The sequence below is a fragment of the Ornithodoros turicata genome, chromosome 1, assembly GCF_037126465.1.
Source record: "Ornithodoros turicata isolate Travis chromosome 1, ASM3712646v1, whole genome shotgun sequence".
NCBI classification, from domain to species: Eukaryota; Metazoa; Arthropoda; class Arachnida; order Ixodida; family Argasidae; genus Ornithodoros; species Ornithodoros turicata.
In genome coordinates, this window is record NC_088201.1 from 59,992,081 (window position 1) to 60,007,890 (window position 15,810).

The following is a 15,810-nucleotide window of genomic DNA, read 5'->3' on the forward strand; positions in this document are numbered from 1 at the left end:
GGTTACCATTGTCACCATCCGCAGGGTGCGCGATAACGTCTCTACCAAACTATTAAAACTGATGAAAGAACCGGCGAGCGAAGTCTTGGCAATTTTATTTCAGCAGTCACTCAATACCGATGAAAAGTTCCGGAAGAGTGGAAGCATGCCATTGTTATATCTATTCCGAAAAAAGGACTTTCATCCTGCATACAAGAGTACCGGCCGATCTCGCTGATCTGTGTCTCGCGCAGGTTGGGACAAACGTTTATGGAACATGCGAGCAGCGTACTTTTTCTTCGGTGCGACACCCTAGCGGCTGGCGGAAGCAGGTGAGTTCACCATTTCGGAAGGGTGGAAGGGTGTGGTGTTAGCGACGCACAGCGGTAGCTTCCACTTCCAGAGATACCCAAGCGACATCAGAACTGCCACTCTGTGTCTAACAGCGCACCCGTCCACGCCTCCGAAACAGTTAACTCACCTGCTTCCGCCAGCCGCTAGGGTGTCGCACCGAAGAAAAAGTAAGCCGCCCGCGTGTTCCGTAAACTTTTGTCCCAACCTGTACAAGGTTCTGGAACGCATTATTTTCTCTGTTGTAATGAAATACTTGGTACACAGTAACTTTCTGTATGTAAATCAGAACGGCTTTAAGAGTGGTCTATCGTGTGAAACCCGACTCTTTCAATTCATTACGGATATATTTGCCTTCCTCAACAGTGGAGCACACATGCAAGCAATTTCTATTTTTGTTGCTTTTAGGAAGGCTTTTGATCCAGTTCCCCATCTACGTTTGATAAACGAGATGAACCCCCTAAATTCCCACCAGTCTATACCAAGGCGGACGGCATCTTTTCTTGAAGGCAGAACACAGCAGATTAAGTGGGGAAATTCAGTATCCGCAACGCCTTTACGTCTGGGGTACCTCAAGGCTTCGTTCTACACTCTTAAAAATGAACTTCACCGCATAGCACGCTCCTAGCCAACCATAATCTCGAATGATATGATATCGTTAACTGCCCTGATTTGTTGAAAACGGGAGGCGTACGCTTTTTTTGTGACCATTATGAACAGCATAAGTGTCACAAAAAAGGCGTACACCCTCTGTTTTCAACAAATCAGGGCAGATAACGATATCATTCTAGATTATAGTTGGCTAGGAGCGTGCTATGCGGTGAAGTTCATTTTTAAGAGTGTAGGTCCGCTATTATTTCTCATATGCGTAACTTTCTTACCCAACTGTATCCAGTCGTGAATAAGGTTGTATGCTGACCGATCTTCTTCTTTACCGTATCTGGCGCTTCTGTCTTATACTACAGAATGACCTAAAGCCTCGCGAATCCTGGTGGAACCAGTGGTTGATGGAGGTAAATTTAAACAAAAGGGAATGTATGACGTTTTCAAGGGCGAGGACACAATTAGCAAACGATTATGTATTTAACGGGTCCACGTTAGAAAAGGATCATAACTGTAAGTATCTAGGTATTCGTCTGTGACGCAATCTGTCATGGAGGTGGTATCACATTAACGAAATTTCCCCAAAAGCAAATGACCGTTGGGTTCCTTAAAACGAGTACTGTACGTATAGCGTCGGCTGACGTTAGGTTAGTTTCCTATAATGCCCTTGTCCATAGTAAATTGGAATTTGCGTCTGCCATACGGAAGCCTTCACTAAAATACCTTATTTAACAAATAAAGATGTTCGCTTTATATATAATTACTGCGATCAGTTATAAAAAGCGAAAGGAATTCCGCGTCAAGAAAAATGAAGGAAAGTTCGTAGCTTAGTGCATATGCATAAAATCTTTCGTGGTGGTTCAACTTATATTCAACCTGCTCACCATTGATCATGCTTTCAGGCTACAACTTCCAGCACAACGGATTATTTTTATAACTCCCTAATGCAGGTAGAAATACGGGACTGGAACTCTTTACCACCGAATGTATAGTATCAAACAATATTGTTGATTTCACCAAAGCATGCGAACAATTATGTTTCTTGTGAAATCCTTCTCGTGTATTTGAGCATCCTCCCTTTTTGTGTAATGCCTTCTTAGGCATTTCATGTATGTGAATATAAAAAATATAGGGAATTTTGTGCAAAAGTGATATAGCAGAACGGGAGACCATCCTCGTTGAAAGCCATTCTATATTTTTAAAATCCTGAAACGAGCGCGTGCCGCGAAAGATCCGCCGCCGAATTTCGCTGTACGAATGAGACGGAACCAAAAGCGTGCGCCTCAGGAACGCATGATCTCCGCCGACGGCGGCGTATCTAATAGTTAATGCATTCGTTAATGCGTTAGGCCCCTAGTAGTTAATGAATTTGAGGTGATTAGTCATGTTGTAGTTACGTGAGGACGTCCACCTGGCCGTATAACTCAACTGCAAAAACGACGTTTATGCTGCTCTCATAGCTTTTTTTAGGAAAAAAACAAATCTGTAAAGGATAAAAAAACGCCCTACTTATATTCGTGACATTGCACATAAAACTTTTAGCAGTATGTGATATCTCGTCGATTGGTCTGATTTTCGCCAATCACGGAGTTTAAGTGCATATGGCCAATGTCACTTGCAGTTGTCCGGTTTCTCCGTCTTTTGCGTATAGTTTCATTTGCATCCCAGTGCACGTAACCTACTCCGTTCAACACAGGAACAGTTTCAACTTAAAACATCAAGTACTCTAAGCCGAACACCACATCGTCCGGCACGATTACTGTCGTCTTGAGACCTAAAACCGTGACTTGTTGTTAAACCCTACTTAAAGCGAAAGTGCTGCGCATGCACATATCCCCCCCCCTCTTTCTACTGTGTGATTCCTAAATTAAGACCAGAGTATACAGCAGCCGCTGTATAGGGATCCCAGATCGTTTCATTTCCCCCGAGGGGAACAGATGTGACTCAGACTGTCTCAGTTTCTAATGGAAGCGGCTAAAGATGCCGGCAATGTCAATCTGCACACTGCATACATTGACACAACATGCCGTAATGGTACGATAGCAACAAGATTCAAACGCAGATCGAACGTGTTGAACTGCACCATAGGGTGCACGGCGACAGACACTATATTTATTTATTTATTAGCACCCTCAAGACAAGCACTATAGAGGGGAGTGGTGATCACTGCAGTGATGGTGCTCAGTGGTGATAGACTGCACATATAGGAAGCTACATTCCTACACACATGATTCAATGTTAAAATATCCTCATTTACTGCGTTGCGTTGATGCTACTTGTCCGTTGCGACTTGCTCAGAGCTATGTGACCAGGTCGAAACCAGCGGGGCAATTTCCTGAGAAGCAATCTCGTCCCTCGGAGAACAAAACAATGCGCAAACGAGAAAGACAAAGGCAGTCACTCTGAAATGCACCTTTTTTCTCGGCACGTTCTTTACTTGCACAGCGAGCGCTTGGTGTTTAATGACGCAACGACGCTTTTTTGCTTCTCTTGCAAAGCACCGTACAATTAAGTTGAATGCACACAGAGGTCGAGCGGAAATGAAGATGAATTTATCTAACGAGGTGTTGAAAATTCAGTTTAAAGTAGTGGAAAAGGGAAGAGGAATTCAACTTTTTCGGTTTGCCAGGCGCGCTGGCGGGTGTGGTGAATAGCAAGTGCATGAATAGCAGGCCGTAGCATAATGGCAATGGAGACAATCTTTGGTAATCTTCCGATCCGATTTTTTTCTAACGGTTTTCTCCTGATAGTTGACCGCGTCCGAGCTTTCGTCGAATTCAGAAATACGCTCGTGTGTACACTGCATTCTAGGTGAATTAAAACTTTGAACTTCAACCCAATCCTGTCTCATTCGCTAACAGCTCATGAATAGCAGATCCTAATTTATTTTACCAACACGCACTGCATAACCTTTCTTTGCATGTTTCCCTCTCCCTCCAATTTCATAAGTGGAATCCCTAGTCTAATTCGGGATAGTATGCCCTAAAGTAAAAAAATAAAAAATCGCAGGACGGTTACGGTTGTGTAACGCGAATTTCAGCGACAACAACAACAACAGATATATTCTGATGATGAAGTGGGGAGGTTTTCCACTCTAGGAGTGGAACGCTACCCCATAGCTAGGCGACAGCTGTTGTAGGTGAACGTTGACACTTGTATTGAGGTATGGAGACCTACTTTAGAGTGCCGACTACTGTCTTGCGATCTGTGAAGTGAGTGGTAATGTGATCGATATTCTTGACGAGGTCTCGGTTTTGGAAGACTAAATCAATGCAGGTCTTTCTCGAGGTTGTTACGGCCCGTGTTCTGTTTGCGAGTTGCAACATCAGCGCTTCTTGTAGGTATACCGGTGATGAACTTGGTGGGCTTTGCGTGGCTGTTAAAGTCCCCCAGCAGTAGTGTCGGCGATAGCATGTGGACTGTTAAAGGAGCACTGAGGTGACCCCTAAATTTTTATTTTTCGTTTTTCGGTGCAGAGTGTTCTCCAACGAATAAAATGAGTGGTTGCGAAAGAACGGCGAGCCAGGTGACCTACAGAGGGAGCGCAAGGGCGCTGTTCCGCACACCTTTCAAATATACTGCTCCTCGTGAGAAGAGCGCATCGCAGAACGAGAGGACGTCGTGACGTATGCTGCTCCACTCACGTGACCAATGACGTACAGCAGCACAGCTCAAGCATGTATAAGTGGTGCGTGAGCTGCGAAGAAAAAACGAAGAAACAAGGCACGGGGCCTTCTCTACGTCACGAGAGCATCGTGTCGGCCGTCCGCAGCTGCTTTCTCCGACTGTTTTTCTATTGCACAGCTATAACGCACCGCGGAGCGATGTGAAATGTCACCTCATTGCTCCTTTAAGGCATAGGTGAGGTATGTTATAACTCCCGAAACTGTTGCGGTGGGGGCAGAGTATAGGCGGCCAGGACGATGAGTCCACTCTCAAACTGCACCGCATACATCTCTCCCTCGTCTTCGCAGTCAGCGATAGGGGTGAAGCGTTGACCCAATCTCGCATGCATAGATGGCCACTGCGGCCGCGCGGTTCTTGCAGTCGCGTGGACAGGCACAGCTATATTGAATGCCCTTCACCTTGCAACGGTGCGCACCGACTGTGGACACGATGCACACAAGTAGATGATAGTAAGGTCGGCAGTTGGGAGTTCTAATCTAAGCATCGCATGGCAAGTCAGTGGCAGTCTTGAACCACAAACGATCGCACACCAAGCAACTGTACCCGAATGGGTTCTCAGTGACTGGATCTTTTTCACATACGCGTCGTGTCCTAGCGGCTCTCCTGCGAACCACGCTCGGAGCGTCTCAAAGCAAATCCACGGGGGTAGCACAAAGGACCAAAACCGGTCCCGACCGGGTCAGACGAGCTCGCGGGTTCGTGCGGTCTCCCCACTGGTCCCCACTTCTGTTGTCCCCATACTGCGCCACATACTGAAGACGGCGATAACCCTCTCCGGCGCCTCAAGGTCATGCGCATGCGCATAAGCCGTGGTCCTTCGTGGCTCCTTCGGCTTTCGCCTACCTCTGACGCCTGTTGTTATAACAAAATTTATTAACATCACCGATTGGCTGGTTGCGCTGCTAGGACTGCCTCTACTCGTACATGCTATGTACAATAACTATACAGTAGCTACACAATGCTATACACTAACTATAATCTTAGGTATATAGCTGCAAGATTAGATATGCATAAAGTATGTAGGTATGTGCAGACGCGGTATGTGCAGATGCTTATTGTATGTACACTACACACTAATATGTACAGTCAATATGTACAACCACAGTGGTCACCATATACAGATGAAAAAGCGAAAAGACAAAAGGAAATGAGATTCACAGTTCAGGGACGCCTCTCTGCCTCCTCTTCGGCCGCACGTACTGCGGGGGTTTGCCGCTGAGTCCGCCTTGCCTCAGCTTCGCCGGCACGCACGTTTGCATCCTGACGTCGCACTCTCTTGTTTGCGGCTTCGGCTGCACGACGAGCTGGGTCCTTGACAGCTGTGCGCTTACGTTCGCGTTCTCGTGCCCGCTGCAAATCTTGTGCGTCAGCGGGACCCGGTATCTCCATGGCGTCTGAAGGAGAAACACTAAGCCGGCGCTCACACGGGGCAAATTTTCCCAGCAACTGGAACCGTCTTACGAGCAATTTCGAGTCCGCGTTCACATATAGCAACTCGGTAGCTCCACCCACAAGCAAACTTACGGCGACCGGAGAATGTCGGTTCGAATCGAACTGGTGGAGTCTTTTCTCTTGCTGCTGTTTGTCAAATTTTAGTCACTTTTTTTGCGCGAATAGGTCATTGGCAATTGACATGTTTTCGTCACGTTAGTAAAAAGAAAATATTTCTCAGCTGCACCTGCAGGATTTGAACCCATGAATCCACGAACGAAATCCACCACGCCATCGGGGGTCACGTGGCAATGCTCCCCTCGCTGATTGTCCGGTGCGCGCGAGCAACTTCTCAAGTTTTCGGTCGGGAAGCGATAACGAGCAACTCGAGTTGCTGGAGGTTGCCGGTGTCGGCCGACGCCCCCCCCCCCCCCCCCCCCCCCAGCATGTCTAAAGTTGCTCATAGTTGCTGGAAAAAGTTGCCCGGTGTGAACGCCTCCTAAGCTTGTACTCGGTCAACTTTTTCGTCGTCGCGCTAACACTGTCGTCGTCGTCACTAATACTGTATTTCCTTCTAAATGATGATGTAATGCAGGATACAAAGCGCCGTCGACGGCGAACGTGAAGCACCACTGAATTACTATAAACGAGGAGGTAAATGTAGTTCCTTCTGCGGACGCCGACGCCGCTATCTAGATCTCGGGAAACGAGGCACTACCAGCTATCGCTGTAGAAAGGCGTCGTCAGTTTTTCTATAAAAAGCGTTGTGCATTTGAGAAGAATGTAACTTATTAAGTTATGGCGAATGTTTCCATTGACATGTAGAGACAGAGTGCTGAGTAGACAGTCAGGGAACGTCAGAGTTACTACTCAATGTGAATTGGTGACGTATTTGACTGGAATCGCTACTACATCGGAACACGTTCCCGATAGAGGCTCCGGAAATGCGATAAGCCAATAGCGTTAGTCTTTCGCTGTGGCTGACACATATTCTTGCGCCTGGATTCGACAGCTACCTTTATCGTATCCATTTTGTTGAGTGCGTCTGATATACTAAAAAAAAAAGTAGACCCGAGGGTGCTCACGGTAACGATTCAGAAAGCACGATAAGCCAATCACCTTACTCCTTCGAAGTGGATGACATCACCTTACTGATTTTTTATTTGTCTGCCTTCCGTTATCGTGTCCCTTTTTTAGAGCACTTCCGATCTAGGGTTTCAGTACATGGGCAAGGTACAAGGTGTCCACGACAACGGTTCCCAAAACATGATAAGCCAATCGACTGTGTTTTGATTTGATAACTTCCTTTATCGTACGTATCCTTTTCGTAGAGTTCTTCCGATGTACTAAAACTCGCTACTACTTGGTGGATCGGCATCGCTCTATGAAACCGATACGTTAAAGGAAGTTGTAAAATTAAAGGTCAGTCACTTCAAGTAAGGTTCCGCGTTTTTGGTGTTAATCGAAAAACACCGAAAAACATACGCCGGGTAAATCTTCCCTCATTTGGTGTTAATAGAAAAACATCGAATACAGAGGGACATTCCAGGAACGATGACAGAGGTAAATTGCTGCACATGCCCAGAAAGTTGTTGATGCACATCAAAAAACAAAAATACGATGGTTGCGAAAAAACGTCCGTTTACTTTTTCGTTAGTCGTAAAACGCGCCACCGTTAGACGCACTTAGATGCGTTAGACGCACAGCACTGAAATTACATTGTGATTTCCAGTCGTCGATAACTGTCGGATACACGCCAGGAAAAACATGGAGAAACGCCGATTTCGTGAAAAATAAATAAATACCGAAAAACATACGCCGAATCCGCCCAAAAATAAAAACCGAACCGCGGAACCCTAGGTATACGGCAATTGGCTTGTGTTTTCGGAGTCGTTGTCGTGAACACCTTCCGATCTACTAAATCTCGCAAACTATTTTCCACGGTTCTCAGGTCAGATATGTGATCATTCCGCATAACCTCACGCACGCGTGAGTTGCCATTCCTACGTTCACTGATACGTGTCGAGAGATGTGGAACAACAACAACGACGACGACAAGTCGATGAAGCGGCGATGAATAGGGATAGAAACGGTGGAAAAACAGTTTCATACCTTGGAAACATATTCTGTTGTACTGATTACAAAAAGCCAAGTCTATTCTCGAATTGTACGGTTCATCGGGATAACTGAGTGTGCCTTCTAGAACATATCTTGTTCACCCTCATAGTCAAGCGTCTGAGCCTAGACATGTATAGTTTTTTCTGTCTCTCATATATTATCACGTAATGTGGAGTAATGTACAGAAACAAATGACTTCCAACACAACCTGAAGTAAGCGGCTTCCTCGGTTGTAGGAGCCAACAGTTTCATGTTTTCTTTACCACCACCTAACCCCCCTCCCCTTCCCCTTCTAACCGAACCTTTTTTTCTATCCGTTTCCAGTGACTGTGTTACTGACGGAGTCAGCGACTGCAGACCTGCCTTGCGACCTGGGTTCTCGTGAAGACAGAGCCGTGAAAGCCTGGTGGCATCGGGGAGATGACCCCACGGTGGCCCTTTATACCTTGGAAGCACCCTCGGGACGCAAGGGCACCATCAATCTCGCGCAGGCCCATCACATTGTGGGACCCTCTCTGGAAGGTCGTGCCCATTTCTCCGTCGTTCGTTCACCCGCACTGCTGTCAATCTTGCGACTGAAGTATGAAGACCGCGGTATCTACGTCTGCAACGTACAGTACGAACACAGTTCGAGTCGTAGCTACGGAATCGAGTTGAATATAATCGGTAAGTCGTAAAACAACAACAAATGCACGTACTGACAATGGGTGATGAAATTAGCCGCTCAACTTGCGGCTCACTCCCTCGGGCACATTGGTTAGTGTAAGGTATGAGATGATGAGGTCATGGGTGAACATAATGATACTACATCCATGTCTTTGGTATAACACGAAGCCATCATGGCCAAAACGTCACTGCACAAAGGCATACAACTCACAAACCGAGCCCCATTGTACTAAAGAGTGTAAAGGAGACCAGTGTCCCTTAGAATTCCAGGGAGGAAAACAGTGCTTGACGCTGCTGCATGATATCGGGCTATAAGGACCTAGAACCGATTCCAACGTGAACGGCGTCTCAGCGATGTTTTTCATCCAGTCTCCGCAGCGATTTTCCTGCATTACAATGCAGATTCACAGTCCACGGGTAAGTCATACACTCTATGAAAAAAAGAAAAAAGAGGAGTAATTTTACTCCTTTTGTGGACTAAATGCATTGCTACAAAGTAAATGCCTGGGACTAAATGAATGTCACAGAATGGGAACTGCAGTACACGCGTTGTTCTAACAGTCCTACATAATTCATGTGCATGAATGAAAATATTTTGAATTGAACCGTCAACCGTGATATATCGAGTGATGTAAAATCTTGCGACAAGCATTGGGCACAATTTCGCAAGAAAGACCCGCTATTTTCTGCTCTGTGTATATGGAAAATTTCAAAGTTAGTCAAATTATAAGCCTTATTCCATCAAATTCAGGAAGAACATATATTTACGTAGCCTGTTGCATTCAGGAGACCGCTTGCGAAGCTCGCTGACTCTTTGAAGCCCAGAGGAGTAAATTTCGGGGTTAGGGAACTAAAATGGGGAGTAATTGCACTCTAGGGGAATAGAAGCTGCACTTACTACACATTTTACTCATTACATTTTTTTTTTCTTAGAGTGACAAGCTGGACGCGAAAGACGCATTTCGCTGTTTTCTAGGTTTCGCTATACCAAGCCCCGCGTAAAACCACGACCGTGTCAATAGACAGAGGAATGTGCAGCCAGACGATGTACTTTATGGAAAAGTACAGCGGTTCAATACTCTGCACAACTTGGTCTCTTGCCTCACTACAGAGAGAACAGGTAGATCTCACGAATGCCCCATAGAAATCGGCAAAAGGACACTGGATGACCCGTGGAACGAGTCTATAGCAGGAAGAATGATGTCTCATGCACAACTGCACACCTATTGTTCGCTCCCACCTCGTCTCAGCGATGCTGGTCCTCGTCTGCCCCAGTTGAAAATCCGGAAAGCATGCCGGAACTGAGTAAAAAGGATAACGATGTAGCCGAAGGAGCCTCGTGCGCATCGTTATCGTTTTTACTCAGTTTTATTCATATTTGATTTCGTATCAATATCTTCATAAACATCAAAATTGCGCAGAAAGATCATATTGGTTTCCTTTTCATACCCGCGTATGAACGAGCTCAATGATACGAAAACAATGTGAAAACCCCGATAAATGCAGAAATTGTGAGCGCTAATCGGAATTCGTGATGCCCTGAAAAACGAGATGCCTCGACCGTTGCGATGACCACGATGGCTGGCCCAAGTTGTCTCCGTTTCACGGTCAAGACGTTTTTTTTTTGCGCTGGCATAAAATCAGAGTGTCGCTGACGGCGATGGAGAAGTAATTAGACAGAAGTTGTTGGATGCAAAGAGATGGCATAACTGTTTACTTGAAATCCGTGTGGGGGCGTAACATATATAATTCGCGGTTTTATGTCGAGAAGCAACTTCTCTTAACTGGGTGTTTGCTGGAGCTATGTGGTGTTGCCTGCAGCTCTATTGCTTGTATGTGGTATAGGTGGTGTTATCCACAGGAAAGTCTTTAGCATGAGTGAATGACACGTGACACTTTTGGTTTTAGGTTTCATGTATTTGAGTCCAGGTTTAGAAGCCGTCTGCTCTGCCGCTCTCTCTAAGAAAACGAAGAGGGCTTTCTCCGCTTTCTTTTGCAATTTAGAGAAGGGCCATTTACCTAGCAGCTTACAAAAGCTGAAGGGGCGCGAGTCGAGCTTGCTTAAAGGGGCACTAAAATGCAAAAACAACTTGCTCTAAAATGAAAGTCCGTGTTTCATTTAGTGTAGTGCAAGCACAATTAGTTCACACAGCGCTACCGTTTTGGAGAAAAACGCAATGAAAACAAAGCCGTCTTTGACGGCAACGGATGGGATTCCCCGGAGGCAAAGATTGGCGGAATCCAATGAGACAGCAGGAGAAGCGCGCGCATAGCTATCGTGGCCGTGTAGATTTGGAACGGGCCCGATCGTAGTATTCCGTATACTATGCGCGGCATGATGCGCACTCCTAGATTTTTGAATACAGATTCACTGAATTGTAGCCCACAACAGTTCTCGTGAATGTTCCACTGACAACATTTATCTTCACATCCTTTGGACAGCGACGCCAGTCCGCATCGCAACGCGCACTATGTTTTTCACAGAGACCGCTTCATAGCGTGGCACGTGCGTGCACGCGCAGCCACTGCCGTGTATGCCAAAGGGAGTCTGGCCATTAGGAGGAGCCTAAAAAAGAGGCTCGACCTGTCAATCAAACTTGGGCGCATTTCATTGGTTACCGTTTTCCATGGGGGCTGCCATGACACCAAATTTTTTCCAAGATGGAGGATGGTGCTGGGAACAGCGAAGCGGAGATTTCGTGACAAAAAATTTTTACAGACTACTTTAATTTCATACTGTGAGTATATATCCTCATGTACGCATGTGCAAAGTCAGCTTCAACTTTCGCTCCGCCATCATTATTTACGTGAAAATGGGATGTTTCGTCGCTAACGTTAGGCCTAGTTAAGATCGTGATACCAGGAAAATAGCAAGAAGGACGACCCTTATACGTAGGATTTTGCATTATATAATTGCATTTTATTTATACATACATCTTTGCTCCTTTTTGATTCAATGTACTTACATTACGTGATATAAAACTTCATACCGGCTGTCGTCTGCTACGAAGAAGCGGTTGTACCGCCATCCAGGCCAATCACTTCTGTCAGCAAGCATTTCTGCAATTCTGAGCCTTCCCAACATGCCTCTCTCCGTGCAGATGGCTTTGATAAAAGTGGGCGCAAAATCCGTCGTTTTGGTCTGTCACCAGTGATATCCGTTTCAATCCAAATCCATCAATTTTCTCCAAAATGGTAGCGCCCAGTAAATAAGGGTGAGGTATAAGTAATGGATGGATGTAACAATAGACAACTGTATTTCGACCTGTGATTAGCTAGATACCTCAAAAAGTGGGTGGAGCCTCAGGTATAGGCAGGTCCCATTAATGGCCAGACTCCCTTTGGCATACACGGCACTGCGCGCAGCATGGGCTAAAAACACCGATGCACGAGCTGAGACGACGTTCACTGCTTAGCGCCGAAGCAAGAAAGAGTCCAGTATAATTTCGATTGTAGCTCCGTAACGGAATCAAAGTTTTGAATTACGATAACAAGTATGAAATTAACAGAGCGTCTAACGTAATTTCAAGTCAACTTGTTTTTGCATTTTAGTGCCCCCTTTAAGGCAGCTTTCAGTCTTTCTCGGCGCTGTTTGAAGGCTGGCCATGGGATGATCACGTGGAGCGTATCTTCCCGTCTCTTACATGTTGCGCATAGTGGCGATGCCGATCTCCTCATTCGGTAAAGAGTCGCCTAAGTGTAGATTTGTCCCATGCGAATTCTGTGGACCGCTGCTCGGATAGACCTATTTTGATTTCTAGGGAGGATACCATTTAGTTCTGGATCGATGTGGGATAGGTAGTCGGACAGTCTGAGGTTCCTTTTCCACTGGTGTACCGATCGTTGTGCTGTCCGTTGTCGGATATATGATTTGGCGTCAGCTTTTGTAAGAGGAATTCCACTGAGGGTTCTCTTGGAGGGCGCTTCTCTGGGTGTTTCGTCCGCAGCCTCGTTCTCTTGGATTCCACAGTGGGACGGAACCCACTGAGAGGCTACGCTGCGTCTTGCTTAGTTGACGTCGGTGACAGTAGTAAGGATTTTGTATACGAGGTGCGTGCCACTCCCTAGACTGATCATGTGGAGGGAGGACAAGGAGACGCTGCAGATAATCCATTCTTTTGATGTAGATTTTCTGATATGGAATATGGCTTTGAAGATACCATGCAATTCGGTCATAGTCGATGATGTGCCATGGGAGAGCCGGTATCCTTTCCTGACGTCTTCGACAACAAAAGCACTTGCAAATTTTGCCTCGGAGCCTCCGAGGAACCAAATTTTGCCAAATTTTGAATTCAAATTTTACCAAATTTTGCCTCCGAGGAACCATTCAGTATATATCATTTCTTGGCTGGAAACTTTTCTTGTAGATGTGTCAGGGCCAAGGTTCGGAGCACTGATGAGTTTGTGTCAGCCTTCTTATTGATTCCTGAAATGGTCACGTGTACTCTAGGTTCGTGCCAGAGCCAATGAGGTCGGTTTTGCTTCATGGTGTGTATCCTTTTCTTTGGGAGACTTCTCAGTAGTTGCTTTAAGGTCCGTGCTGTGGTCCTCTTGTGCCAACTTGCCACTTTTTTGGTGAGCTCGTGATCTGAGTGCCGTGTGATGAGTCGAACAAGATGTCTTCCCAGCTCGGCTCCTAGTACGACCGCAAGAGGCTGCTGTGCTTCTGCGCGAGAACAAGGGACGTTCTGGTTGTTCTTGGCACTCCAAGGCAAATCCTAAGGCTCCTTCCTAGGATTGCATCCAGTTGTCTATCCTGATGAGCAGTGATATTTTGTAGGTGTGGCATGCTATGTGCCAGTGATTGGCGTACCAGTGCAGGATGAAAGTTCTTGATCATGCTCGTGTGTCCCCACCTTACACCGGCCATAATCTTGACAATGTTGGTATAGGTTGTGGTCTTCTGCTGGAGTTTTTGAATCCCTTGTGTCCACCATAGGTGTCTGTGTAGGACGATTTCTGAGAACCTGCGGCTGGATGTTCTCTTGATTGCCTCACCCCATACTGTTAAGCTCAAGTCCTTGAGTTTTTTCCGGGTGAAGGCTATGAACAGTTTTTTTTTTGGGGGAAAGGTCTATAGCGCTCTCTTTGAAAAATGTTGTGATTGATTCCATGGCATATTCCAAAGTGTTCTTGATTCGGCTGGCATATCGTCCCCTGGCCCAGATACACACATCGTCCGCGTACACAGTGATCTTCACACCCTGGGGGAGTAGAGGTATCAGTCCAGTCATGACAATATTGAAAAGGCTAGGGCTATGTACTCCCCCTTGTGGTACTCACCTCCTGTCTTCGAATCACTAGAGAGTTTTAGGAAACCGTTGATAACGTATGGTTGAAGAAGGATATATCTTCCGCAAACAATCAGCGGATGAAATTCTAGGTCACACAACGCTGCGATCGGTTCCGGTAGGTACAATAGCATCACATTGACGTTACCAATGGTCTGCTAAAGCGCTAACTATCTTGTGTCTCAGCTGTCGACATGGGCGCCTTCACCGGGGTGGGGGGGGGGTCGCTGCCCCTCCCCTGGCTACCAGAAACGCAGGGTTTCTGAACCAAGACAATGTAGTTGCGGGCACAAAAATTCTGCCAGAATGCCAAACATTCACTGGAAAAAATCCTGGCGGCACCCACGGATGTCGAACTCATATTTTCTTATCAGTCCCATGCGACCATGCGATCTCTGCCACATTACTACATCATCGCACTCATACCACCGATGCTTTTTTCACACCGCACGTCGCAGCCGACACTCTTATGTTTCCCACATATCGAAAGACAACGCACGGCAAATTCGCAGTGTAATACCACAAGCCCCACCGCACATTCCAGCCTGATTTCCTCTCTATCCTTTCCGACAGGGAAGGCCACAATCCGTCCTGACTACACGTAGTTTCTGACCGATCGGGCAGCTTAGGTCGCCCCTGTTACCTTTGAAGGATAACGTCACGCAGGTCGCCCCAATATAGCGGAAGGACACGCTCTGTAATACCTTGGCGACTCTAACGACGCGGATTGACAAAACGAGGAAAAATCGCTTTCCCAGAAGGCGCTTTCTGCCGGTTCCAATTTGCAGCGAAGATTCTCCACGCGCCAACAGAGCCGCCGCAATCGGCTGCCGTGTCCAATAAATATAGCCAGGTCTACATCACGGCGTACAGAGAGGAACGAAGTGGGGGTGGGGGCGTTGCGTAGGGGGGGGAGGGGGGCTTTCGAAATGAATGCTCCGGTAATTTACCCTCCTGGACTCCACCCTTTTCTTTTGTGCTCGGGAGAGACCGTGTGTGCGTGCATTTATCTTTGTGTCTCGGTTTATGGGTGGCCCCGCTCGTTTGTTATCGGTGGCGTCAATATGTCCTCCTCTGAAAGCGAGTGTGTGTGTGTGAGAGAGAATTTGGGAAGGGGGTGAAGCCGGGGTGGGAATGGGACATTTCCGAAAACGGAGTGATTTTTGAGAACGACTCGTTTTCTTTTTCTACTTTCGTTACTTTTTTTTTATCGTACTTACTGGGAAAGTAAATTGCTTCAGTGAACAAATTTTGGGTGACAAATTTGTGCCGTAAAAGAGTACGTGAAGCAATATTGGCTCTTCAGAAGGAATACGTCGATACGGTAATTCGTGTTGGCAGAAAGACATATATCGCATTATTTTTTATTATTTTTTTAATTCTCGCTTTTGTGGCGAAACGTATGTTCGATGCTGCAGTTTGTCACATTTTTGTAACGAAACAACAGGCAAGAGAGAACTTCAGGTAAGCCAACAGAAGGAACAGAGCTTCACCAAACACGGTCAACGCCAACTGCTGCACAGAATGATGCCCTTGTGACTTCGTAATTGAGAAGAGAGCAGGTCGTATGCTTTTCTGTGACCATTTAGTTTTACACTGTTGCACCCCGTGTACAACAATGAAGATGTGTCTCAGCTACCGTGCGCCACTGCGCCTGCCAGCCAGTTCTACCGTCCTAGCGTGA

General features: G+C 46.4%; 1 protein-coding gene and 1 long non-coding RNA gene across 2 annotated transcripts in view; one reads left to right on the forward strand and one right to left on the reverse strand.

Moving 5' to 3' along the window:
- The window catches only part of LOC135399272 (uncharacterized), a 186,190-nt gene that overhangs the window by 78,713 nt on the left and 91,667 nt on the right, over positions 1 to 15,810 (reverse strand). The gene's annotated exons all lie outside the window — the stretch shown is intronic.
- LOC135378442 (hemicentin-2-like) overlaps positions 6,008 to 15,810 on the forward strand; it is a 73,588-nt gene continuing 63,785 nt past the window's right edge. The window contains exons 1-2 of the mRNA XM_064611484.1: positions 6,008 to 6,158; positions 8,494 to 8,835. Coding sequence (XP_064467554.1) covers positions 6,008 to 6,158; positions 8,494 to 8,835 — 493 coding nt within the window. The remainder of the gene's footprint in view (positions 6,159 to 8,493; positions 8,836 to 15,810) is intronic.